The 24,860-nt window shown below is 34.7% G+C and overlaps 5 protein-coding genes across 9 annotated transcripts; 3 read left to right on the top strand and 2 right to left on the bottom strand.

Moving 5' to 3' along the window:
• Positions 1-5,278: 5,278 nt before the first annotated feature.
• LOC18045450 lies at positions 5,279-7,625 on the top strand. Its single transcript, XM_024186401.1, has 2 exons — positions 5,279-5,440; positions 6,576-7,625. The coding sequence occupies exon 2, from the start codon at positions 6,580-6,582 to the stop codon at positions 7,612-7,614; it is 1,035 nt and encodes a 344-aa protein (XP_024042169.1). The 5' UTR covers positions 5,279-5,440; positions 6,576-6,579; the 3' UTR covers positions 7,615-7,625.
• A 2,041-nt stretch (positions 7,626-9,666) lies between these two features.
• Positions 9,667-11,480, top strand: LOC18045509. Of its 2 annotated transcripts, none has more exons than XM_024186037.1 (2): positions 9,667-9,870; positions 10,132-11,480. In XM_024186037.1, exons 1-2 carry the CDS (start codon positions 9,831-9,833, stop codon positions 11,166-11,168), a joined length of 1,077 nt encoding a protein of 358 aa, XP_024041805.1. In that variant the 5' UTR covers positions 9,667-9,830; the 3' UTR covers positions 11,169-11,480. The 2 variants fall into 2 exon arrangements, with proteins under 2 accessions (XP_024041805.1, XP_006437198.1); XM_006437135.2 differs by having other exon boundaries at positions 10,129-11,480.
• Positions 11,481-13,474: 1,994 nt separating this feature from the next.
• LOC18045508 (protodermal factor 1) lies at positions 13,475-15,071 on the bottom strand. Of its 3 annotated transcripts, none has more exons than XM_024186502.1 (4): positions 14,828-15,071; positions 14,389-14,565; positions 14,115-14,334; positions 13,499-13,999 (listed from the first exon to the last, which is right to left on the bottom strand). In XM_024186502.1, the coding sequence occupies exons 1-4, from the start codon at positions 14,985-14,987 to the stop codon at positions 13,672-13,674; spliced, it is 885 nt and encodes a 294-aa protein (XP_024042270.1). In that variant the 5' UTR covers positions 14,988-15,071; the 3' UTR covers positions 13,499-13,671. The 3 variants fall into 3 exon arrangements, with proteins under 3 accessions (XP_006437197.1, XP_024042270.1, XP_006437196.1); XM_006437133.2 differs by having other exon boundaries at positions 14,115-14,250; positions 14,305-14,565; positions 14,828-15,068; XM_006437134.2 differs by having other exon boundaries at positions 13,475-13,999; positions 14,115-14,565; positions 14,828-15,069.
• A 4,861-nt stretch (positions 15,072-19,932) lies between these two features.
• On the top strand, positions 19,933-21,989 carry LOC18045507 (taxadiene 5-alpha hydroxylase). The gene is made up of 2 exons (XM_006437132.2): positions 19,933-21,152; positions 21,243-21,989. The coding sequence occupies exons 1-2, from the start codon at positions 20,213-20,215 to the stop codon at positions 21,722-21,724; spliced, it is 1,422 nt and encodes a 473-aa protein (XP_006437195.2). The 5' UTR covers positions 19,933-20,212; the 3' UTR covers positions 21,725-21,989.
• A 47-nt stretch (positions 21,990-22,036) lies between these two features.
• Positions 22,037-24,550, bottom strand: LOC18045506. Of its 2 annotated transcripts, none has more exons than XM_006437131.2 (6): positions 23,814-24,550; positions 23,639-23,716; positions 23,389-23,462; positions 23,198-23,305; positions 22,408-22,520; positions 22,037-22,295 (listed from the first exon to the last, which is right to left on the bottom strand). In XM_006437131.2, the coding sequence occupies exons 1-6, from the start codon at positions 24,496-24,498 to the stop codon at positions 22,262-22,264; spliced, it is 1,092 nt and encodes a 363-aa protein (XP_006437194.2). In that variant the 5' UTR covers positions 24,499-24,550; the 3' UTR covers positions 22,037-22,261. The 2 variants fall into 2 exon arrangements, with proteins under 2 accessions (XP_006437194.2, XP_024042333.1); XM_024186565.1 differs by having other exon boundaries at positions 22,038-22,295; positions 23,946-24,550.
• Between the last annotated feature and the right edge of the window lie 310 nt (positions 24,551-24,860).

Genomic DNA, 24,860 nt, shown 5'->3' with positions numbered 1-24,860 from the left:
TTTAATATTGCTCGCACATTATTGATAACAAGGGAGAACTCAAGATTTTTTGGATTTCTAAATCACAATTTCTTGTTGAAATTAATGACAAGATATGTCATCACATATCAGGTATGTTTTAGGCTTTATGGCCTATTATATCTTGCCACATATCTTCACATGTGATTAAATAACTTATTTCAAGCTATCTATAAGGTTATTAATTTTTTTAGAAAAAAAAAACCTGAACTGGTTGTTTAGTCCATACATATCCCAAAATTCAAATTCAAATAGTTAATAAAAAAATTATTTAAAAATCATTCAAGTAAGTTACTAGGTGCTAGGGGTGTTAAAAAAATCCGCCCGGACCGGATCCGGCCAATCCGGTCCGGGCAAAACCCGGACCGCATATACTGAAAAAGCGGATCCAGGTTTCAGAATTTCAAACCCGGATATTTTCGGGCACAGTTTCGGGTTCAGCACCAAAAACCCAAAACCTGGACCTGGTTTTTTAATAAATATATATATATATAAAACCAAAAAATCAAAATCCGCAAAACGCAAATGCCCAAATCCGAAAATCCATAATTCCCCAGTTACCCAAACCCAAAGGCATAAGCAGCAACACTGCCACAAGCTACCCATTGTCAGTCCATCACCGTCGCCCCTCGGCATCATCTCTTCTCGTTTGCTGACTCGGTTTTGCTCGGTTGCTCCATCTCCAATTCGGCTGTGACGTGAGTCCTTCATGGCTCGTGCAACCCCCTCCAGCACCGTCAGCGTCAGCGTCACCGTCTCCAACTCTCCATTGCCACTTTCTCATCCACCATTAGTCCATCACTCTGCCATCACAGCCACCACTACCAGCCCCAGGTATTGATTTATTTTCTTCAAAATTTTGTCTTCCCAGTTGCATTTTTGCCGATTCATAATCTTTACAGTTTACATCATTTTGCTTCTCTTTTGCTTAATTGCTTTACCTTTTGTATTCTGTATAATTATAATAATAATAACACACACACTCACAAAATCAATACTCTTTGTCTCTCTTTTCTGGGTCGTGCCCATAATTCCATTAATTTGACTCATTTAGATTTTAGACATGCCATATTGCCTATTTGCCATATTGCTGTGCCACTTTATTTTTCCAATTCTTCATTTTTATTTTGTTACAGACTTACAATCAGAACACAGTTACACAAAGACCTACTTGAAATTACTTAGGCTGTTGTGTTCAGATACTCTGTTATTGTTTAATGTTGTAATCTTATAATTATATTTTAGAATCAAGGAATGAAAGCTTCTACTTCACTTTTCCGTTTCCACACTAATCAAGGAATGCATGTTGTGTTATTGTTTGTTGATATTTAGGTGATAAAAATGAAAGAAAAAAATTGAAAGAAGTGTTTGCGAGCTTAGAAGCCCGGATTAGAAAACCCAAACCCGGGACATGTCGGGCTCAAGCCCGGACTGCACATGCAAAAATCAGGTTTTGTCCGGGTGTGAGCATCAATTTTTGTCGTTCGGTCCTGTCCCGGGTTGCACCAAACCCAGACCGGACCCGAGATTTTACCAAGCCTACTAGGTGCCTAATCTCAAAACCAATGAGATCATTATTTGCCAATGGATGTCACATTTAGTCGACATACATGCCTTTCGTTTTCTTTCATTTATTGCTTATCAATGTAATATTGACTTCTCATATGTAGGGATGGCAAATATCCAATTATGGATGGATAATATCCATCCAAACATAAATCCATAATTATCCATAATGGATATATCCATATCTATATCCAGTATTTAATATTGGACATGGATATGAATTTTATCCATATAGCTATGGAGATCCATGGATATTTTATTTTTATTATATAAAAATAATAATATAAAATAGTTAAAATTCTAATATCAAATTTGGCTATTAAACTATTTATATTAGTAATATATATATATATATTACTAATATATTAGTAATATATATAAAATAAAATGGCAGTCCGGTGGTCAGTGGCGGCGGTCCGGCAACTTTTCGACGAATTCTGGTGGAGGTCCGGTGGCCTTCCGGCAAGGCCGACGGTGGTCCGACGACCTTCCGGCGAGGTCCGGCGACATTTCGGCGATGTCCGGTGACTTTCCGGTGGAGGTCCATTTATAATATTAAATTAATAAAATAAAATAATAATTATTAATAGTATTAAATAAGTTAAAAAATTAAAGGGTAATTTTGAAAACTTTAGTTTTTAATATAAGAAAATTTTAAATTTTTCACTAGTTAATATAATATTTTTACAATTGTTTGTTTATTATATTTTTTTATTTTATAAAATTAAAATTTTTCAAACTTGTGTTGGGTTAAACGAATATCCATTGGGTAAAAATAATTATCCATATCCATCTGGATATAATTTTAAAATATCAATTTCAAGATCCAAAAATTTTTGGATGGATATTATCCGATCCAATTGGATGGATATTGTGAATATCCATTATGGAGCGATCCAGTTGCCATCCCTACTCATATGTGTTGGCTCCAACTAGAAATTCAATAAATTCTCCCAACAAACATAAATGGAGTTACTGAAAATTATTAACGGAATTCATAATAACTTTGCATTTTTTTTTTTTAGAATGAATTTGCAAGTATTCAATTACACGCGAAGATACTCTCCTTTTAATGATATTAGAAGTTGATTATTATAAAAAGCCCAAGACATTCATTTGATAACTACGTACATGTACATACATACTACAAGCTACTTCCTCTATCCGTGAGGGCAAGTTTATAATTAACCATTTCAATTAACAAGACTCATAATTTTTGAAATTTGATTAGAACCGATCATTTCAGATAAATGAAAATAGCATGGCTTGTTTCTAACTCATAGATCTTCACAGTAGTTCAGACACGCTAAGGTTACAAGGGCAGGATCAATGTGGCGAGGGCTAACTTTAGGGGATTAAAATATTTCGATTTTAGTTTTACAAGTCCACAAGGTAAAAAATATATGCTTAGGAACCGACTTCTAAAAGAAGAGTGCCTTGGATTAACAAAATTATCAACTAATACCATACTTAATTGATACGAGATCGTAACACCATCAATCTTCTCTTCTCTTCACTTCATGTAAATAATCAAATGGTTTTTTTTTTTTTTCTCTTTTTTTTTAGAATTTTGTCTCCCCTTTTCTATAAGAGTTTTATCCCTACTTTATTAGAGTTTTTTTGTGGAGGTTTTATTTTCTTTTATAATAGGTTTCTCCTACTTTGTTTTAACTATTTGTAGGAGAGATTTTCTCTATTTTTTTAAGAGTTTCGTAGGTGGAGAAGTCTTGACTTTTGGAGACTTTATTTAGAAAAAGAAAAAAGAACTAAACAAAAGCAAAAATTAAAATTAAAATTAAAAAGGCAGCAATCACTTGGAAGCTTTCGCATTGTTTCCTATATCTCTTGTCAGATCTCTAGACATATAATGCACAGTTGTAAGCTTTTAGCTCACATGAAAACGTTGTCTAATTTTACTATTTGGCTCGTGACCATTAAAATGTTTTCCAAATTCGAAGAAAAAGTCACTTCGATTTCCAAATGGTGGCCATTTACTTATACATTTAATTTTTGATATTACAATCAAATAATTATTGATATTTATGATTAAATAATTCTTTACTATTCTCCGTTAGTTTTATAAATTACAATTTAAATTTTTATTCTCACTAATATTTGAGAGATATTAATTCTATTCTCATTTCATAAGAGATATGAATGCGGCGATTTGATTATTTTAATTGAGAGAGAAAATTTAAATCTCTATTTTCAAATGAAAACTCAAACTAATGTGAAAATAGCATACCACCATTAAGCAAGGTGGAGTGGCCATTTTAATATTATACTTGAAGTATCGAATTTAATTTAATTTCTCAGAATATTTATTACTTTTCTTTCAATTTGTTACTTAAAAGTTTTTCCCAAAAAAAAAAAAATGATACTTAAAAAACATGCATTTTCATATATTTTGGAAAACGTGTACGCTTCTCTTTCTTGCAAACAGTCACTCGCTGCCTTTCCTTTTAATTTATGCTTTGTATGCCTCTTATTTTTGTGAATGATCAAAAAGAAATGAGCGGAAGAAAATACAACATTTTTGATGAAATTAATAAATTCGGGCATTAGCATTATGTAATTATGATTTTTTTTCTATGAATTTTTTCAAAAAGATAAGACGAGTGGGCAAGTTCAAATTAATTTTTATTGGTATAGTTCCACATTTTGAATTTGGGATGGGCAACTAACAAAAGATATTTGAAAACCACCCGCCAAGCTTTTAGAGAAAATATAAATATAAGAGTAGCTTAAATCTATTTTTCTGAGAGCCTATTCTAGATTGTTTTTGGAAGGAACAAAAGTGATTTTGAAAAATTAAAAATTAATTTTATTGTTTGGTAAATTTTTTTTAGAAATCACTTTTGGTGGCAAAATCACACATCCTACAACATATCTTGAAAAATAAGAAAGAAACAACTTTTTAAAATCTAATTTTGAGAATCACTTTTATACTTAATATAATTCCCTCTATATATATATATATATTATAAAATCCAAAATTATTCTTAATAACTTAAAAAACAAAGTTATTAACTTTAAATAAAATTTTATTCTTATCAATTATATTGAGATGAAATAAAAATAAAATTAATAATATAAAATATTTATTTAAATATAAATTATTATATGTATACAATAAAAAAATATTTTATATACTTGTTTATAAATGTTTAAATAAAATTTATTCAACATTATCTAATTCATTTATTTACATTTTTACAGTAGTTAGGTAGTAAAATTTACCAAATAAATAGGAATGTTTTGAAAACTTATAACACTTTTAAAAATAAAATTTATTTTAAAAAATAAATTTTATGAAACGTTTAACTGATTCTTTTCATAACTGATTATTTCTATAATATAGCTAATAACAATTATTTTAAAAGATAAAATATTATCGAATTGACCCTGAATATATTTTTTAATAGTAGAGAAATCATAAACATGTAAGACTAGCGTGTTACAATAATAATATCATAGGTTTCATGAAATAAATTCGATGCATAAATAATATTTTCAAGTGTCATAAATGTATGTTGTCATTTATGTGGGACCCACGCATGCCCTTTTTTTTTTTTTGATGAGCACGCATGCCCTTTTAAACAATCAACATTAGTCGTTTCAAAACCCGACCCAATTTTCAACAAGTTAAGCTAACGATTGAAAAACTACGGCCCAAAACCAAGGTCCAGTCGAGAAATTGCCGGTCCACTTGTTCCAAAGGGCTCGAATCGTCGACTCGACTCGGTTCGGTTCAGCAACTGAAACCCTAAGCGAAACAACCAAATGTGAATAACGAAAGTCTAGTGGAACCGCATCGAGGAATTTTACATTCTGCGCTTAAAACCGATCGTCCCAGGTAATTTTTCCATTTTTCAATTTTTATTTTTGCGGGTTATGAATAATTTGAATTGAATTAGATTTCATTTTTAGACCCCAAAATAGTGAAAGATGTGATTTTTCCCGCTGAATGCCAGAATGTACAAACAAATCTTTATGCGTGTTAAGTAAATTTTTTATTTATTTATTGAATTGGTGTTATACTGCTAATTACAGTCAAATATTTGTTTAGTAAAAGCATTTGCATTGGTGTTTATGAGGTGGAAAAGGCTATGAGGTTATATACTTTAAGTAGGATTTAGTATTTCAAGTTTGAGAGGGGAAAAATTTGCTACATTTATGTTTTGATGGTTGAGAAAAAACATGGATCAAAGTTTTCAAGCTAACTGAGTCGTGGATTTGCCATTTGGCATCCCTTTTGTGCATTTATTTGCATTGGAAACCTCTGCCTTTATGTTAAATTTTCCTAATGCAATGTGAGTGATTGAGTCACTGTCATTGTACTTATTTTGTGTAGCTATCTTGTTACAAGTTGAAAGAAAGAAATGGAAGAAATAAGAAAGTTTTGCCTTGACGGTGAAAACTAACTTCCTTCTGGGACATCAATGTCTCCAAAAATGATCTTCCTCATACGCTAAATTAAACCAAACTGTTGCAAACAACTGAAATGAGTGAAAACGAGAGTAATTCAGCCTGAACATTTCAAATTCAAGTGCTATCACAAGCTACCATCCTTGGTCATTTCTTTTAGCTACAGAGGTGAGACAACCTTTAGATTTGTTGAAAGGACCTGCCGCTCAAGTGTTTTCTCTTTTTTTCTTGTTGCATGTGAATAACTTTCTTTTCAAATTTTCGTGATATTGTTGAGGAAACGTCATCAGCTCATCATACAGATATTTTGGATATATGTTGGTGAAAAAACAGCATTAGCAATTGGCAAAGATAATCAACTTTCTATTGAACAGATAGAGTGAAAGTCAACATGTGTTTCTAATGACAAATTCCTAGTTGATTTGCTTATTTGGATATCTCTATTTAATCTATTTAATTAGGCAAACCATATTTTTAAAAATTAATTTTGTTTACTGTTATGTTTTGTAATCTTTTGTGGTATAGTTTTCTTTACTCAGTGTCATCCATGTCTTATTTCTCAGGAAAATGTCTCAAGTGAGAGTGTTGGTTATGTATGATGGCAAATGGTTTTGTTCTCCGAGTGGTTATTATCTTTACAGTGGTGGTCAAACGAAAGGTATCATAGTTTCAGATGATATTACTTACAAGGAGCTCGTGGATAGGTTGTATGGCATTGTCAAGGTAGATACAAATGAATATGTTATTACAATGAAGTCCTTATATAAAGCAAATATACCCACCATGCCTGTAGAGATAGTCGATGACGATGATGTGAGATTCTTTATACAAGAAAATGCTGCACATCCCACAGAGTTGAGAAGTCCAATATGCATCACTATTGAACACAAGGGATCACGGTGTCAAGAAACAGAAGGATACCATGCGGCCTTAGATCATCAGACTCCAGCTGCCTCTCGAAGTGAAAGCAATCAAATATCTGTAGTTGTGCCAGGAATGCAAGCTACTGAAGTTGAGGAACAAAATCTAAATGCATTCAATGGTGATCCAGTTGCTGCCAATTTCGGAACTGAAGCACCTTTAGGCTGTGGTGATGGAATACTAGCTGCCAATATTGAGGTTAGTGAGCAACAAGATGATATTCAACTCCTTGACTTGTCCCAAGATGATTGTGGTGATAAGTTGCCAATCCGGCGCTCCAACACCAGATCTGCGGCCATCAATCCTTTCCATTCTTATGAAGATATTGTGTGTGGGAAAACATTCACGAGTAAAAAGGATTTGATAAAAAAGTTGAAGCTTGGAGCAGCGAAGAAGAATTTTGCTTTCAAAGTGTCAAAGTCAACTAAAGATCGATTTGAAGTTGTATGCGCGGATACAAACTGTAAATGGCGACTACGAGCAACAAAGACGGCAGAGGACGAGTATTTTGAGATAAGGAGATTTTCGAACATTCACATTTGTACACAGCCGCCGGCCAAAAATCGAAAGAAGCAAACTGCCTTGCAGCGGCCTGATGGAGAACGGGGCATTCGAAAGTGTGGGAGATGTAGTTTAATTGGTCATAACCGACAAACTTGCAAGAATTTTACACCATCCTAAATTGTAAACACATTAATGTCAAACGTATGACTATGTAATTTTGATTTGGGTAAATTTCTGATGATTATCTTAAAATCAGCTCCTTATTTTTAAAAATCTTGAATTACTCTCTAAGTCTCATTTTCATTCAAAAGGTAAGGTAAAAATTGAAGTGGGCTGATGAAATTTTTTTGAGGAGGGATGATTTGAAAATAGTTAATTTAGAAGGGTGGTAATGTAAAATTAATCTTTTTGATTTAGACATTTAATCAATTTAGCATTTAGCATTTATCAACCTCGCGGTGAAACTGAATTATCGGACCAGGGTAATTTTTAGGGACCTCCTTTGAGATTTGATGTATTAACACCTAAATATAAAATATGACTGTAATTATAAATATTTCCCCCGCCGTTTGTATTTCCATCTAATGACTATTAGTAAATCAATAAAATGACCAAAATACCCCTAAACCGGAAACACCCTCGTAGCAACCACTAGGGTGCTGTTTGTTAATAAAATAAACTATGTTTTGCTCTCAGTACATGGATAAAATAAAATAAAAAACCATAATAACCAAATACTTGACATTACATACTCATTAACTTTAAAAAAATATTGGTGAAGAATTTAATAATTTCTGGACTTCAATTAAGCAAATCATATTTGCTTCAAGTCGTTCAAATATAAAAACAATATTTCTATCACAAAACACTCCATTCTTTACATTTTTTTTTCTTATAATTCCATTGAGATTTACAAAACAACAGAACATTAGAGAAGAAAAAAAAAATTTAATGATTTATCGTTGAAGTTACAAACACAAAAATAACCAAGTGCAAAAAATAATATGATTTCAAAACCAACCGAAGAGCTTCTTTAGTTCTTAGGAGTGCTACCAGTTACACAATATTTCGTAGCCATTTCCTTTGCCTTGAGAAATTCTTGTCCATCTCTAACTTCAATCATTGCCATTTTCTCTTGTACTTCTTTGTTCGGTAAAATCTATCTTATTTTTCATTTTTTAAGCATATTCTGACTTCTTATTCCTGCCAATTAGTCAATATGTTGAAGATGAATCTTATTATTTATAAATATGTGAGATTAACAGAAAGCACACTAAAATGCCAAACCCAAAGGACTTATGGCTGTGGGGAATTTTTTTTAATCTTATATATATATATAACACATTTAAATCGTATTTGCGAATAAACCCACTTAAATCTTAACTTGTAATCACAAATACGATCCCAAAAATTAATTCCATTAAAAAAATCTCAATTTTTTATTTCAATTTTATTATAAAAATTTATAATTATATTTGTGATTACAAAGCTAAAACTCACTTTTGTTTAACATAGAAACCACGTGAAAATAACTAATTTCTAATACACAATGGTTTGTTTAGCTTGTCACTAGTGCGAATCACACTAAAAACATGCAACAACTTCTTCAACAACTCAAACGCAACATTAAATCCATTTTTAAACACAACATCAAATCAACCAAAAGGCTATAACTTTAACATGCATTGAGTTATTTGGAGTTTTCACCTTCTATGAGATTTAATAACTCATTCGTTCCTCGTTTGTCGCCAACAATGGTCACTCATGACAACATTTTCCCGCCGCCATCACTTCGTTGTTCATCGCTCTTCTTTCAAACTAGGGATTCTTCGAATTTGAGCTTTATTTGGCGAGGTTAGAAGCATAAAGAGAAGAATTTGGGTGTGTTTGAGACTTTATGGGATGAATGGATTGTTAATTAGCTTGGGTTTTGAAGATGAAAGAGAAGATTTGTCCAATGCATCCTTGGAACCGGTGGACAATGAAGTGCACAGCAGTCAATGAGGTTGCTTTTGATTCTTTCAACATTTTAGATAACTTTTTTACGAAATTACTCTTGTATATTGATAAGGTATCAAATAGAATACAAACGGTAGGGGAGGAATCTAATAATACGCTTATACTTTTTATCTAAATATTAATAGGATAAACTTCAGGGAGATCCCTAAAAATTAGTGCTATGGACCATGATGAATGAAGTTAATTCGAATAGCTCGGTAAGCGGGGGGGAAAACGACGTCGCTTGGTCCTGGTGCATCAGTTAGCTCTATTAAGTGCCCATTCGCGGGAAGGCGCGTTCAATCACACAAGCTCATTCTGCTTCTGCCACCGAAAAATGAAAACGAAGCTCGATAGGAGTATATAACTTAAACTGAACTGGATCGAGGATTTTCATGTTCCAAATTGGCGTTTTCTTAAAACCGATTGTTGGAGGTACGTTTTGCATTGATTTGCATTCTGCGGGTTTGTCGTTTTGTTTGGTTAGGGAGAAACGCATAGGAGAATTACACAGAAAAGAAATGGAACTGTGAAATGATTGGAATTTTTTATAGGTTGCAAAATTGTGAACACTAAGAATTTCGAAGATTCATAATTGAGTTACATTTTTTCACCTTTAAATTTTCAGCATGCAGTGTAATTTTTGTTGAAACTTTGGTTCATTTTGAATTTGAATTGATTCTTTGTTTACAGTAGTAATGATCAAGCGTGGAAGCAGGTCAAAGGCATGGCAGGGGCCACGGCTACCAGTTCTTATTGCCTGTTTGGGACTGATCCTTGTAGTATCGATATTATTAATGGGCGAAAACAGTGAAAAACCCAATTCATCGTATGGACTTGTGAAGCAAAAATGGAATAGCTTTGATTCCTCTGTTCAGTTAAACCCGACTGTAGAGTTGAGGAACGGGACAGATGTGATATGGCAGATACCCGATTCGCCAAAGGCAGTTCTCTTTCTTGCTCACGGATGCAATGGCAGAGCTGTTCACTTTTGGGATAGATCTCCTAACTGTCCTAACTGCATTGGTTTGCCTGAGGAAAGATTGCTCGTCCTTCACGCCCTTTCCCGAGGGTTTGCTGTTATTACCATTTCTAGTGCAGGAAGGTGTTGGACTTTAGGGGAAGAAAGATTGGTTGTTAGAGAAATTATAAGGTGGTGGGTTGAGAGACACAAGCTTGAAAAGCTTCCGCTTGTGGCTTTGGGGGCCTCTTCCGGAGGGTATTTTGTTTCTGCTCTTGCTAAGGGTTTGAGGTTTAGTAGTATTGCTCTTATGATTGCTGAAGGGTTGTTTGATCAAATGGATATCCCAGAGGACTATCCGCCTACTCTTTTTGTGCATATGCCAAAAGATTCATATAGGCAGCGGAAAATAGGTGAATTTTTGGAAGTTCTCAGAAATAAAGGCATTGATGTTGCAGAGATCGAATGCATGGAGTTTCCATTGTCACGAAATTTCTTTATTGATAGGATTCCAGGTCTTGAACAGGCTAATTCTACTAAATTATTCGAGCTATTTCAAGAGAAGGGCTTTATTGATGAGAATGGATATATGAGGAGTGATGGTCGTAGAACACGTTGGAAAGAAGCTCTTCGAGAAAGCAATGCCATTTTTCTGAATAAGAATTTGGTCCATCACGTGCAGGAGGAACTAAATCTTGCATTTGCATACCACGAAATGACTAGCCTGCCGTCTGAGCAGATCTTTAAATGGTTTGAAACTCATATGAGCTGATCAGGACTCCATTTCCTCTACAGCTTTGCTAGGGTGATGTGGCTGTATATCTGTCAAAATATCTTCTAATCTGAACTCCATAAAGCCAATCAGTTGTAAGGCCTATAACCAATATTGACTGGGAACACTTTGATACTTGAATGATGTAGGTTTCTACCTATTGGTAGTTTGGATCTGCCCTCCGAAGCTAAATAGATCAGTTGAATTTGTAGAGAAACCAAATGTTAAGTCCCCGTATGTGGTTAAATAGGCCTGAAGCTGTATATCTATGTCGAGAAATGTAAGAGAAGCCCCAGATGCTGGTTAAATTTAGCCATCTGTAAAAAGAAAATAAAATTCTTTACAAATCTTGGATTTTTGCTCTTTTTTTTGGGGGGGGGGTTTACAAGTAGTTTTTATTGCTGATCAGAGTTCTTTGCATGATTGTTCTGCTATGAAGATCGCCTTTCTATTATTTACTTTTCCATTTTGGTTTATATCTTTTATTGCCATGCTTCTACTGAACTTGTAGTTCAGAGTCTAGATTCTATTGGTTCTTTAAGCTTAAATTTTAAGATAACACTGCCTCTACATTTCATTTAGGAAGAAGTTTTTGGATATTGAAAATATTTTTGGAGGAAAAAGCAAGAAATCATCTTTTATGCCTTGTCAGCCATTCTCTGGTGCATTTTAGGGATGGTCCAGATGGACTTTAAAATTGATGTTTGTTGAGAGTTTAAATTTTCTATCATGTAAAGACAGCCTTTGGTTGAGTCGAATGCAGTCTTTCATTTACATGCCCACACACAGCATCTTTGTTGTTGTTCTTGTTATTTGATTATGTTGTTGAGTGCTTGGGATTTCTGCACTTCACTGTTTGTTAGGAAATGAGTTAGGTTTAAATCTCACTTTGTGGAAAGGATGCATGGGTTCTTAGGTGATAAGAAAAGATGGCTTGGAAAATTGCACTCCTTTGCAAAATCAGAAGGCCGGTAACCAAGTTTGTTTATTAATTTAAGCCTAGATAATCAGTTATTAAAAATGTTGATGTCTCATTTAAAAGAAATCACCAGATATTTGCTTTTACAATATGGAGACAAAACAACATTTACTCATTTAGAGATAACTTTTTGTTTTTTATTTTGTTCTAGTTCGGTCACTGTAGCATTAATTCAATTCATTTGTAGTCTTTACCCTTCAAAAATGATGGTTAAAAGTTTGAATATAGGCAGGCATTGTTGTTTCTTGTAAATGATTCTGAATCCTCTCTTGATCGACACCTACAACTTCGGAACGGTTTATGAATCCTATCTTGATTAACACCTACAACTCTCGAGTTTTCAAAATTTTTGTTATGCACTTCCACATTTGTAAATGTATGAGATTGCAGGATCTGCCGCAGGCAATGTATTAGCTAACAGACTTATCTGGACTGGAAACTGCACAGCAACTGAAAAATTAGTGGTATATCTATTGTATATAAATCAATGGACAATTGATCTTATTTTCCTTTATATCCATTGGCATGGCAGCTTGTTTCTTCTCTAATATTATGTTCAGGTCATTCAACTCTTCGATTGTGTTGTTTTCTTATATAATAGTTTGAGTAGATTTGATTTACTTGATACTCTTTTCTTTTTTTTTTTCTTTTTTTGGGAGGGGATTTACTTGAAACTGAATAAATCTATGAATATTCTTTCTTGATGTAAAAATAAATCTGTAAAAGACTTGTGAGAAAGAAGAATTGGGGGGGGGGGGGGAAGAGTAGAGTAAACAAAGAATAGGGTGAGAGATTGAATTTTTAAGGAAGGATAAAAATATCTTATGATAACAGGGAGATAAAAACACATATCCTTATAATAGCTTGTATTAAAATACATTAAGTCTTTTGAGAAAAAAATCAAACAAACCTTTATTTTAATTCTTGGGGGATTTCTGATAACTCTGCTAGAATTATTCAGTGATGAACTAACTGTTGCTGATTGAGTAGCCTGTTACTCAGCGTTATGGTCATTAAATGCAGCCTTTTTTCATTTTGTGTAGTTTGAATAGCAGCGTGCTGTCATTAATGACAGCATCACCCACGTGCATGGCTGCATTGTTTGTGTTGAGAAAGTTATGTAGCCATTATTATTGCTATTATCTTTAATCAAACCAGAGCTTCTGCCTTACCGGTCAAATAAAGGAAAATAAGCCTGTGAAATTTTTAAGCTCTTTCTTTACTTCTTCTGTAAAAATACTTAACTAGTCCTAATAGTTTTGTCCTCGTAATTTAAGTTTTGTTGAATGTAAGGAAACTAAACCAATAATGTTTTCCAAAACTTAAAGAACATAAAATTAAGCAGTTAAAATAGAACATAATAGTATCTTTGACAAGTACTGTAACATCACAGATCTCTCAAGATACTAGAGTAAAAACACATTAAAATCTTAATTAAGTAGCTGTAGTTCACACCATACGCAAAATATATAATGCATAAAAAGAAACTGACAGTGGTTGATAAAGCTAAATTAAGGTGTCTTCTCAGACTCTTGGCTTGAGGTGGCCCTCATTGGCAAGCTTGAAGAGCCGAGCTTGAGCTGCTGCTGCCTTGTCTGAGTGGAGTGCTGCTACAAAACTGTTCCGGACTTGGTTGGTTGTGAAAGGGAATCTATGGCTGGCCACGGAGTTGAGCCAGGATGCAGTTCCTTCTCTGTAGAGTGCTCCAAATCCATCAGTGTGAGTGTTGGAAAGAGCTTGCAGGAGGCTCGTACTTGACCCAAAACCAGGAACACTAGGCACACCTATGCCGCCCAATGTACCCCACCAGCCCAGCAGACCCCATATCAATCCCGGGTGAGAACTCCAGTAACTGCGAATAAACATATAAATGCATGAAACTATTAACATGTGCAAGTTGTGATAAAAACTGTGTGCAACCATTGTGGTTTTTTAGTCATTACACAACAGTACATATAAATACTTACGTGCAGGTACCAGGGACAGGAGAATTTGGGTCAAATGGAGGTGTGGGAATGGTAGGGGTGCCTGGAGTGATGGATGGTGGGCTTGGGGTGATGGTATCAGGAGGGCTTGGGGTGACAATATCAGGAGGGCTACCGCCTCCGTAAGTTGGAGGAGAGTTGTAACCACCACCGTCGGAAGGAGGGCTACCACCTCCGTAAGTTGGAGGAGAGTTGTAACCACCACCGTCGGAAGGAGGGCTACCGCCTCCGTAAGTTGGAGGAGAGTTGTAACCACCACCATCGGAAGGAGGGTTTGATGGAATTGATGGGGTTGATGGGGTGCTAGGTTCATTTGGTGGATTTCCACAGTTTGAAGGTGGTGATGGAGTTGGGTTGTAGGTTCCGTGTGATGGTGGCGTTGGGGTTCCATGAGAGGGTGGTGTCTTTCCATGGGGTGGACTCTTGTGTGAACCTGCAATTATTACAAGAATTAGGCCACAGATTGTGAGATGAAAAAGAAATTTAAAATTGTGTTTTAAATGGTTCACTCGGCTTAATGCTAGACATTTATGATAGGATGAGTGTTTAAAATGTGCCTCATTGAAAATATCTAGTGGTTTTTACACAATAATATTTTCTGGCAAAGAGTGAAAACTGCAATCTGCCGTAATTTAGTTTTGATAATAACAGTATTTTAAAAATAAGGAAACAGAAGAGACATATGTGTGAGAGACCTGTTGGGGGACTTCCTGAATGTGGGTCTGGCGGAGAGTAGTAGTGCTTCTGATCTTCAAAGCGAATGGACATTACAGGAATTACTAGGTTCTGGAAGAGAAACCCAGCAACCGTAGCCCACATGAACAAAGAAGCCAGCATGCCTCTTTCTCTCTTCATCTCTTGTCTTTTTGAAACTTACAAGAGGGGAATGATTGTGAAGATTGGATACTGTGTATGTTTGAGAGGAGTGCTGTGAATATAAAGAGCAGGCAGGGTGAAGTAAATATTTGCAGGTGGAGGAGTATGTGGTTAGTTGATGTGTTGCAGGAGCATTTATATGCATCATTAATAACTTTGCTTCATTGCAATAATGCTTGTTGAAGCAGCCTCTAGCTGAAGGAGCACATAAAATCATATCAAATATGTCATATGAACATGGCTATTACCCTTGCTCTTTTTCTTCGCTATTCTCATGCACATTTTACTACCAATTGTTAGCTCATTTTATATAAGTAATTGTGAAATTTAACCATCCTTAATTGGCAATTTGTGTAGATTATGTAGGGATTTGGGGGTAACCATGGGCTAATTGTCTTGTCCTTTCTTTGAATTCTTGCTTGGACAAGGAGAAGAGGAAACAAACGGATTATGAATATTTTAATGATATTATGGTAGAAAAAGTGTCTTTATCATTAAGATTAGGTGAATGAAAACATAACAATAATGAGGAATTTCATGATTGAAATTAACAATTGAGGTATGAACCAATGTCCCTACATCTTAGGAGATGAATCTAATGAATGCATGGAAATAGCCTCTTTTGAATTTTTTTTTTTAAAAAAAAGGTGAAAAGAATAATTTAATGGGACATTATTACTTGAGCAAATTAAACTATTACGAAAGGCTTTAGAGCAGATGATTCTGACAAGAACTTTCATGGGATAATTGGAAGCTATAAGAAAAGACTTCAAAGCACCTAGGCACTAATAAAAATGGAACCCAACTTATTTAGGAATTTGATTAATGTTTGTGGACAAATTTTTTTTAGCTGATCAATTCATATGAGAAAGTCTTATATTTATCACCCTGAAGCTCTTTCTGATATTTCTACTCAAGAAAAGAAAAATGGTGCTTTTAATTCTCACATTAATGTGAACTTATGTAGACAATTGACTGTGGAAGGTGGCTCAATTTATATGATTTGTTGCAATTTTAGTCTTTGAAATTTCTAGGTAGAAATAACATGCTAATAAGCTAATTTTGTGCATGTAATCAGAATTTAGGTCGCATTAGTTAATGAGTCTGAAAAAAACTGTTAGCTTAGTAATTATCTTCTAACTATAGCTAGATTTATGGAACAAGATGAATTAATTTTTCATCGCGAACAAATTTTCACCCAATCCTGCGAAATAATGGAAGCACTTCTGCTCTATTAGAATTGAATGGACTCATGAAGAAAATGGTGATGAAACTGACAACACGTATTTTTATGGATTTTAGGCCTTAGTTTTTGTTTTAATGGAATATTAGAAACTCTTGTATTTGCTTTATAATATTGTAAGCTTTGAGTCTTACTCTAGCTGCTCCAGTGAGAGTTTCTAATACGTAATGCTGCATATTAAAGATGCTATCGAGCCACAGAATTATTCAACTACAGGTTTACAGTGGGGACTAGGTCTAGCTGGTCCCAGCAATCACCCTGGAAATATATCTGTTCGAAAATTTTGAGTTACATATTTGATTTCATTTTTGGCTAGAAGTTAATTTACTTTAGTATATGATCACAGAATTATAGTTGTGTTGGGTCCAGAAAATGGGAAATTACAGTAAGTTTGTACATGGTTAGCTCTCAAATGGACAGATAAACAATGTGTGGTGGATCATGGATGGATGGATGGGGATGATGAACAAATGAAAATATAAATCACAAGCAAATAAGTAAAGTGCAAGGGACCACAATTCTGAAACTGGAAGTGGGTTGTTGTCTCAAATTTATTTGCAGTGACAGAAAATTAGGTGAAGTTGCAGAAAAATTTCAGAAGAGTAGTAAAGATGACAGCAAAGGTTGTGATATTTTTAGGGTTTGCTAGCTCAATTCTTGTTTCATGCCAAGCCTACCTTTGACCAATACTTATAGCACAGATATTATAGATTCGATTTTCATTCAGAACTATAGCCTGTAACTGTTTCTCGATATTGATTTTTATTTTCATTTTTTTCTTGATTCAAAATTATTTCTCTATGTAAAATACAGCTCTACTAGGACACTTTACGTTCATTGTGAGTTGTCATAGTTTTTGAGTTACTTATGTAAGTAAATCATAAAAATGTAATATTAGAGCTGGTAAAATTGACACGGTCCGATTACCCAACATGAAAACAACACGAAAAAATGGATATGAGTCGTCAAATGTGACACGATTTATTATATGGTCACCTATGAGTTAACATGATCTTTTTTTGTGCAGTTAAAAGTTTTTAACTCATTTATCTGACTAACGACACGATTATATTTTATTTTCTAAATTAATTTGTAGATTCTTGTCATCAAAAATCAAATATTGTGGATTATGTTCCTCTTCTTCCTTTTTTTTTGGACAATATATTTCATTTATAAAATATTTTATAGATTGAGAACTTCAATAGTAAAGATGTACAAAATATTGGTAGACATGTATATTTATTATAGCAATATATAATATTACTTACATATATACAATTGGAACTTAAAATAGTGTAAATGTGTGTGTAGGTTATTGGATAACCTATTTATTTTTTATATTGAATTAGAGTCTCAATATTCTGATGCGATTATTAAATAAGTCGTATTTCAGTCAGTTTAAATTTAACACGATACGAAATTGGCTTAATGCGAACACGATCTCATGACTCATTTTACCACCAACTCTATGTAATACAGTAAGGTCAACTAACCGGCAAAGCCTCATTATAACTTACTTTGTAAATGGTCATTGTTTGTCGCTGTTCTGGGAGCAAATACTAGCTTAATTTTTCAGGAAAGGTGGTCTAATTCTTGCTTGGGGGAGTCGATTTTGGATTGAAATGTTTGTTTGTAAAATCTTTTTACGAGATCCAAAACTTACAGATGTTTTGACATTTCTTGAGGAATCTTTTGGTTATTTCAAGTATCTTTTAGTACCATTAAATTAACCTTTGAAAAAAAAAAATTACCTGCTAATAGATGGGAAAAGTTTTGATGGGTCGACAATTTTTAATATAGTTTTTGACTTGTCTATTGCACGAGTCATGTTTGAATGCGGATGTCCGTACTTTAAATTCAACCACACGTCGGAATGATGAAGATGAATCAATGACAAATCCCTCTCATGGAGCAGAAGGAAGATGCTGCTTTATTACGAAGGCATGTGGGTTCTTTTTCTCTACCACGATGCCTCAACGGTTACTTTGACTCGTCTGTTTCCGCACCAAACGATGGTATTCAATTGGATGTATTATATCAATCGCTGTTTAGTATGTTAAATTTGGTCAGAAATTTTATTAGCTCCCATGCAATGGGTCTACTCTGAGCTGAGTACTATCATATCAATAAACTGATTCACGCGTAAAATTATAAATCCAGACAGTTGGATTTATAGAACACAGTGCATATCAAGTGTCTGATGCCATTAGTCTTTTGCATAGTAATTGTTTCCATTTGTTCTTCGTGACAAATATACAAAGTTTTGAATTTGGTTTCAAATTCAAACTCGAGTGATTAGTTCAAAAAAAAGAAAAAAAATAATTTCTCCTTTGCTTGTCGAGTAATCACTCTTATATATAGGTTCGTTAGAGATTGAGGTTGAACAGTTGTAATTTAAAAGGTACAACACTAAAACGTTTGGTAAATATTAGTTGTTATAATTTAAAAGTTATGTTTATATGATTTTTCAGTTGTATAATGAAAATTTATTTTATCTTTAATAATTTTGTCAAAATTATTATTTAAAATTTGTACTTACTACATATTATTAACTTTTATTTTATAGTTACAGTTTTTTTTTTCCACAACATCTGTATTTTAAAAGGTACAACACATCAATTCCAAACAGGATCATAATCCATTAGACGGTGATGAACATTGAATCATATGTACTGAAATTGGCACATGTTCGATGACATGAAGGGTGCGTTTGAAATTGAGGTTGGGCAGTTATAACTTTTAAGCTACAACACTAAAGTGTTTTGTTAACACTAGCTGCTGTAACTTGGAAGCTATATTAATATGATTTTTCACTTATATAATAGAAAATCTATTATATCTTTAATAATTTTATTAAAATTTATATTTATTACATATTATTAATTTTTAATAATATAATTACAGTTTTTTTTCCACAACACCTCAATCCCAATAAGAACTTAAGTCGATGACTTATAAAATATGGGCGAGATTCAATTACAGTCGGTGATACTTTGATACAAAGATTGTCCATCTTGCAAGTTTGAGTAAGTTGTGGGACATGTTGAATGCATCTCCGGATGGAAGCTGTAATGGCTATAAAATTAAGGCCTGTCTTATTATTCTATTATGCACGCGGTAATTCTAGATCAATTAAAACTTAGTATTAACATTTTGCCATGTTAATTAACAAGATTCAGCCAGTGCAGCACACCAGTTTCTTGCTTCACATTGGTGCTAAGAGTCGCAAGGCCGATTATTTCTCATCTTCCTTTTTATAATTGAGGAAGTGACTAAAGTGTATTGCATAATGCATGCATTATGAATCTCCCTGCGCTTTCCTTTATTCGTAACAATTTTCCCATTGGTGTCTACAACTTGTGTGTCGTTCAAAATTATATTGTTACCATTAATGAAAAATTTGTTCGGGAAAATTTAAAAATATATATATATAGTGGCGGATGCACGGTGTAGCTGATGCAACGTAGCAAGACCTTAGAATTGAAAAATCCTTGTATTCGGCTGTCAATGGTGGTGAAAGTGATTCCATCTTCTGGGATTTGACTTGCTAATAAAGGGATATTAAAATTCTCTATACATAATTAGACCCGGCAGATTTTCAGGGATACTTTCTGAATTTTAACAAATCCAGAACAATGAAACAATTAATAAATCAAGAACAATAAAACAAAGGGACGGATCTTTCGGTTTCAGATATATTATGATGATTACATGTTCGTTTCTTCTTGGGCAGCTCTGCACATGCAATGCTCTTCTTAATGAACCATCACCACTGTTCTAATACTCTAGAAAGTCAACAAAGTTGTGTAATACATAATTAGTGCGATGGATATGTACGCATGTTTATTGCTTGACTTTTGTTTAAAAAATACAAAACAAAACGCTTTGACTTATTCGGCTCTATTGATGCATATAAATCACCTGATCATTTTCACGCACTAATCAGTAATCAGTGCTATCAATGGCTATTCAAATTAGCTATCTTCTTCACCCCCTCTTGGCTGCAGTGGCGGCCTTTATCATATTCTTGACACACAAGGCCAGTTGTCACAAAACCCGGAAGCAGCTCCCACCAGGAGATATGGGGCTTCCTTTTATAGGGGAAACTATAGAGTTCTTCAAAGCTCAGCGTAACAATCGTTTGTTTGATGACTTTGTTCAACCTCGGGTGACAAAATATGGCAAGATTTTCAAAACAAGGCTGTTAGGCTCACCCACTGTTGTTGTCAATGGTGCGGAAGCCAATCGGTTTTTCTTGTCGAATGAATTCAAGTTGGTGATAAGCTCATGGCCATCTTCATCGGTTCAGCTAATGGGCAATGAAAGCATCATGCAAAAGCAAGGCGAACAGCATCGTTGCATCAGAGGGATACTAGCCAGTTGCCTTCACAATGCAGGGCTGGATGCTTTAGTTCCCAAAATTTGCAACTCAGTTCAGCTTCACCTTGATACACACTGGCATGGCCAAGACAGCCTTAGCCTTTATCGTTCGACGAAGATTTTGACATTCACCATAGTGTTCGAGTGTCTACTAGGCATCAGAGTTGAGCCTGGGATGTTGAACACCTTTGAGAGAGTTTTAGAAGGTGTTTTTGCTCCGGCAATTAAGTTTCCAGGATCAAGATTCTCGCGAGCAAAGAAAGCAAGGCAAGAGATAGAAAAGATGTTGGTAAAAGTTGTGAGAGAAAAGAGAAATGAGATGGAATTTGGAAATGAACAAGAAGGGATGTTATTGTCGCAACTGGTTGCTGGGATGATTCGAGGAGACATTACAGAGGCAGAGGTTACTGATAACGTTGTCTTGCTCGTCTTTGCAGCGCATGATACCACATCTTTTGCCATTGCCATGACGTTTAAGATGTTAGCGCAGCATCCAGATTGCTATTCTCTCCTCCTACAAGGTACATACATATAGTTAAATTCCCTTTGAGCTTAGCTTTTAGTAAACTTTCATTTCAACAATTTTAATCTTGCTCAATCACGGCATGCAGAACATGTTAACATAATGAATAATAAAAGAGCTGGCGAAATTCTAACACTGGAAGACATGAAGAAGATAAAATACACCTGGCAAGTTGCTCGCGAAAGCATGCGGCTCTTCCCTCCCATCTTCGGCTCCTTCAGAAAAGCAGTTTCTGACATTGAGTATGAGGGATTCACCATTCCTAAAGGCTGGAAGGTTTTATGGACAGCATTTGGAACACATTCGAATCCGGAGTATTTTGAAGATCCTCTGAGTTTCGATCCCAGAAGGTTCGAGGAATCAGTGCCTCCATATGTCTATCTTCCATTCGGAGGAGGGCCAAGATTGTGCGCAGGCTACCAACTGGCCAAGCTAAACATCATCATCTTTGTTCATTATGTTGTAACTCGCTATGATTGGTCTTTAATTAATCCCAACGAGTCAATCACCATGGATCCTCTCCCATTTCCTTCCCAAGGAATGCCCATCAAGATTTCTCCCAAGTTGTAAACAACCAGCAATACGGCTGTGATTTTTCCTTACATAATTATGTTGTATAAACTCTTGTCTCTACACATTCTAACGCGGAGAGAATATTAGCTACTTCAATCAATTATTAAGCATAGACCAGTTAATCAATGATTAAGTATACACCATAAGTGCATTGGGGAAGTTTCTCAGGCAGTTTTAATATTCCTCTCATTTTGTGTGTTAACATGTTTAAACTATGTTTTCAATCGTTTTAAATTTTAATTACGTCAACAGTTTAATTTTAAAATTTTCATTTATTCAATGTAGTTATCGGAAATTTATAACAAATTCAACTTCATTTTTAAAATATAGCTTTTAATCCCATCATGTGATGAGAGAACATGCAAAGTTGTCATTCTACTAAGTAATGGCACATGAGTGATCATTGGTATACGAGTGGCTGGCCATTGGTTCATGGTTACCATCTCTAGTTTCCATAAGATTCAAAGCCAGGATTTGGGGGCGTGAAATTCTTCTATAGATTCATAGCTACGATAACAATCCTTCTCAACATTTTCAGCTCCGATTGCAAGCAATAAAATTGGATTCACTAGCCAAAAAAGAAATATCAATATCATGAGGATCACATAAATGAATGGTGAAAACAAAAAAATCCGGAAACATGAATCATTGCTTTTGCAACTATCTACAAAGTTTCTTACAGAGATGGGGGATCTTTCACACATTGCATGGCATCCGGCAATAGATTGTGACTAATTGGCTTCAACCCTCTTCTAAACCAACAGTTCACAATGGTTACTTCTAGTTTCCTAACCTGAAACATCATTAGCAATCAAATGATAAGAAGCAAAATAAAACAACACCTCACTGCCAACAATGATAAGGAAGCAACGAATAATGGGTGGCATTGGCAACACAAACAATGCTGAAGCTAATGGCCAAGTTTTGGGAGGCTGGCTAAAACAGGGAAAACAAACATCAGTTGATTCAAACTATATGAGACAATTACAATAACAGATACCAGACAAATTTTGGCCAGGGTGAGGGAGTTCTTGGCTTTGTATTCTTGAACAATAATGTATTTGATATGTTAAAGTTGAAGTCTTTTAAAAGTCAAATGAACAAATTACTAAAAAATCTTAAAAAGCCAAGATACAATTTACTTTTCATCATGGCAAAAAGTACTTTCAATGAAGCAAATAAATGAGGAACACTAAACTCGAAACTAATTAGCATAAATCAATTAAATTGCCAACTGATAATATTCACTGAACTGAATAGAAGATCTTTTGGTTGGATGGGGCTCAGGACCCTGCAGTTCACACAATTCATGAATAACCTTTTAATAACAAGTTTACACTAATCACATCAAGCTTCCATGTAGGTAAAACCAACCAAATATCAAAACATTATAACCACTCTAGATTCGTTGCTACTTTAACAATGCTTTGCAGAGCATCAAAGAGGAAATTTCATGAATGTAAAACCAACCTGCCTAACAATGAATGGCTCCTCAGCAAGACTTAACGGTTCAGTCAATATAGTCAAAAACCCATTTCGATTCCCGTAAACAATATCTGTGAAAGGTCGATCGCCCACCTGCCGCAGTTATATTTATGCTAATTATACAGTAAGAAGATTACAACAGGGCCAGGAAATATAACAATTCTACACATATCTACCATGATAAGCTGCGATGATTGACAACCAAAGTGTTTCTCAATCTCTTCAGCAGTTCCAGCTGGTTTCTTCACCCCTAAAATATAACATATTGATCTCCACATTAGTCACAGATTAAATTAGAACTGGACTGGCCATGATAATTAGTTGGCCATCACACTGAGCACATTTAGCACAGATTAATTTCTAACAATGACTTCAAAGCTACAGACAGAAGATGAAAGATGAATATTGCTCAAGTAAAGTACTTACGGTGCCTTATAACTTTGATCCCAATTTTTCCCTCAAGTTTCCTCGCTTTCGAAGCATCATTGTCATACTCATAAAGACCTAATACATTAAAACCAAATACACAGACATTGTGAAAAGAACAAAAGCAACAACCAAATTAACAAGCAAGCAGTAAATAGGCAATTGCCTAAATTACCAGCAGAGTTACTAAACACAGCAATATCGTGACCGAACACCGATTTACACTGCTCAATTGAAGAACTAAGGGGACCCCAAAGTGTCAAAGAGTAAGGAGCAGTTAAAGTGTTATCCTTATCAAACACCACACCTTTAAAACCCCTCCTTTGAAGTTCTGCCCAATCAATGTACCTTATGTCGGGCACCGTTACATGTGGTAGCGCCAAGTGACGATCTTTAGCGAATACCACCGTCGATGAAACAATGCCCTCTACGTTGATTCTCTGTCCCAAAGCTGCTTTCAACTGCGACCACCACATGTTTGTGCAAAGCACAGTCCAATATTTGTCTTTATTATATCGCGGCTCTTCGTCTTGTTCTTGGTTTTGAGATTCTGGGTCTTGGTTACGGAGCTTGTTAGTGTCAGCGGAAGAGTAGAATTGATCAAGGAACGTATGGTTTTGGTCTGGGTGTAATTTGTTATCTTTTCTTAGGTTTTCTTCTTGCTCTTTGCTGAAACTGTTTGCTGTAGGGAGAGTTAAAGAACAGAAGTTTTTGGCGTGAATTTGGTTCCTGGAAAGCGAAAGAGAATTGAGAGTTTTCTTGAGATGTAGGTTTCGGAAATGGAGGAAACGATTCGGTACACGGTAACAGTAGTGACAGGAGGAACCGGGCAAGGCAGCAGAAACAGAGGCGGATTGCATTTCTCAATTGTTTTCGCTTTATTCCCTTTGCCTAAATAATTAATTTATGGCGTAAAAATTAACGATGCATTTTCATTTTTAAATTCAATTTACAGGTGGGGTTTTAGGATTTGGTAGGTGCCCCTGCCTTTGAGGAATGGCCATTGGGCAGGGCTTATGAGCTTAGTGGATTTTGGATTATTTGGCTTATTAGGCAGCGGCAATTCCGTCATAAATGTACATATACACCCTTTTCAATTAATTTCAATTTTGATTCTAATTCCACAAAAGTAAAAAAGAAAAATTATTCCAATTCGGAAGAGGCTCATGCTTGAGTTTTCCAAAAGACTAATCTGATCAATTTTCTCTTAACAAATTATGCT

The sequence above is a fragment of the Citrus clementina genome, unplaced genomic scaffold (assembly GCF_000493195.1).
Source record: "Citrus clementina cultivar Clemenules unplaced genomic scaffold, Citrus_clementina_v1.0 scaffold_4, whole genome shotgun sequence".
NCBI classification, from domain to species: Eukaryota; Viridiplantae; Streptophyta; class Magnoliopsida; order Sapindales; family Rutaceae; genus Citrus; species Citrus x clementina.
This window is presented reverse-complemented; position numbering and strand designations above follow the sequence as displayed.

What these genes read in the sequence shown, in the direction of transcription:
- LOC18045509 (XM_006437135.2), top strand. Translation starts at nt 9,831, where the DNA reads ATGTTCCAAATTGGCGTTTTCTTAAAACCGATTGTTGGAG. An exon ending in CTTAAAACCGATTGTTGGAG is followed by an intron (nt 9,871 to 10,128) that starts GTACGTTTTGCA and finishes CTTTGTTTACAG; the next exon opens with TAGTAATGATCAAGCGTGGA.
- LOC18045507 (XM_006437132.2), top strand. Translation starts at nt 20,213, where the DNA reads ATGGCTATTCAAATTAGCTATCTTCTTCACCCCCTCTTGGCTGCAGTG. An exon ending in CTATTCTCTCCTCCTACAAG is followed by an intron (nt 21,153 to 21,242) that starts GTACATACATAT and finishes CACGGCATGCAG; the next exon opens with AACATGTTAACATAATGAAT.
- LOC18045508 (XM_006437134.2), bottom strand. Translation starts at nt 14,987, where the DNA reads ATGAAGAGAGAAAGAGGCATGCTGGCTTCTTTGTTCATGTGGGCTACG. An exon ending in TTCAGGAAGTCCCCCAACAG is followed by an intron (nt 14,566 to 14,827) that starts GTCTCTCACACA and finishes TAATAATTGCAG; the next exon opens with GTTCACACAAGAGTCCACCC. An exon ending in CCTGTCCCTGGTACCTGCAC is followed by an intron (nt 14,000 to 14,114) that starts GTAAGTATTTAT and finishes GTTTATTCGCAG; the next exon opens with TTACTGGAGTTCTCACCCGG.
- LOC18045506 (XM_006437131.2), bottom strand. Translation starts at nt 24,498, where the DNA reads ATGCAATCCGCCTCTGTTTCTGCTGCCTTGCCCGGTTCCTCCTGTCAC. An exon ending in AATCATCGCAGCTTATCATG is followed by an intron (nt 23,306 to 23,388) that starts GTAGATATGTGT and finishes TAACTGCGGCAG; the next exon opens with GTGGGCGATCGACCTTTCAC. An exon ending in AGCCATTCATTGTTAGGCAG is followed by an intron (nt 22,521 to 23,197) that starts GTTGGTTTTACA and finishes ATGATGTTTCAG; the next exon opens with GTTAGGAAACTAGAAGTAAC.
- LOC18045450 (XM_024186401.1), top strand. Translation starts at nt 6,580, where the DNA reads ATGTCTCAAGTGAGAGTGTTGGTTATGTATGATGGCAAATGGTTTTGT.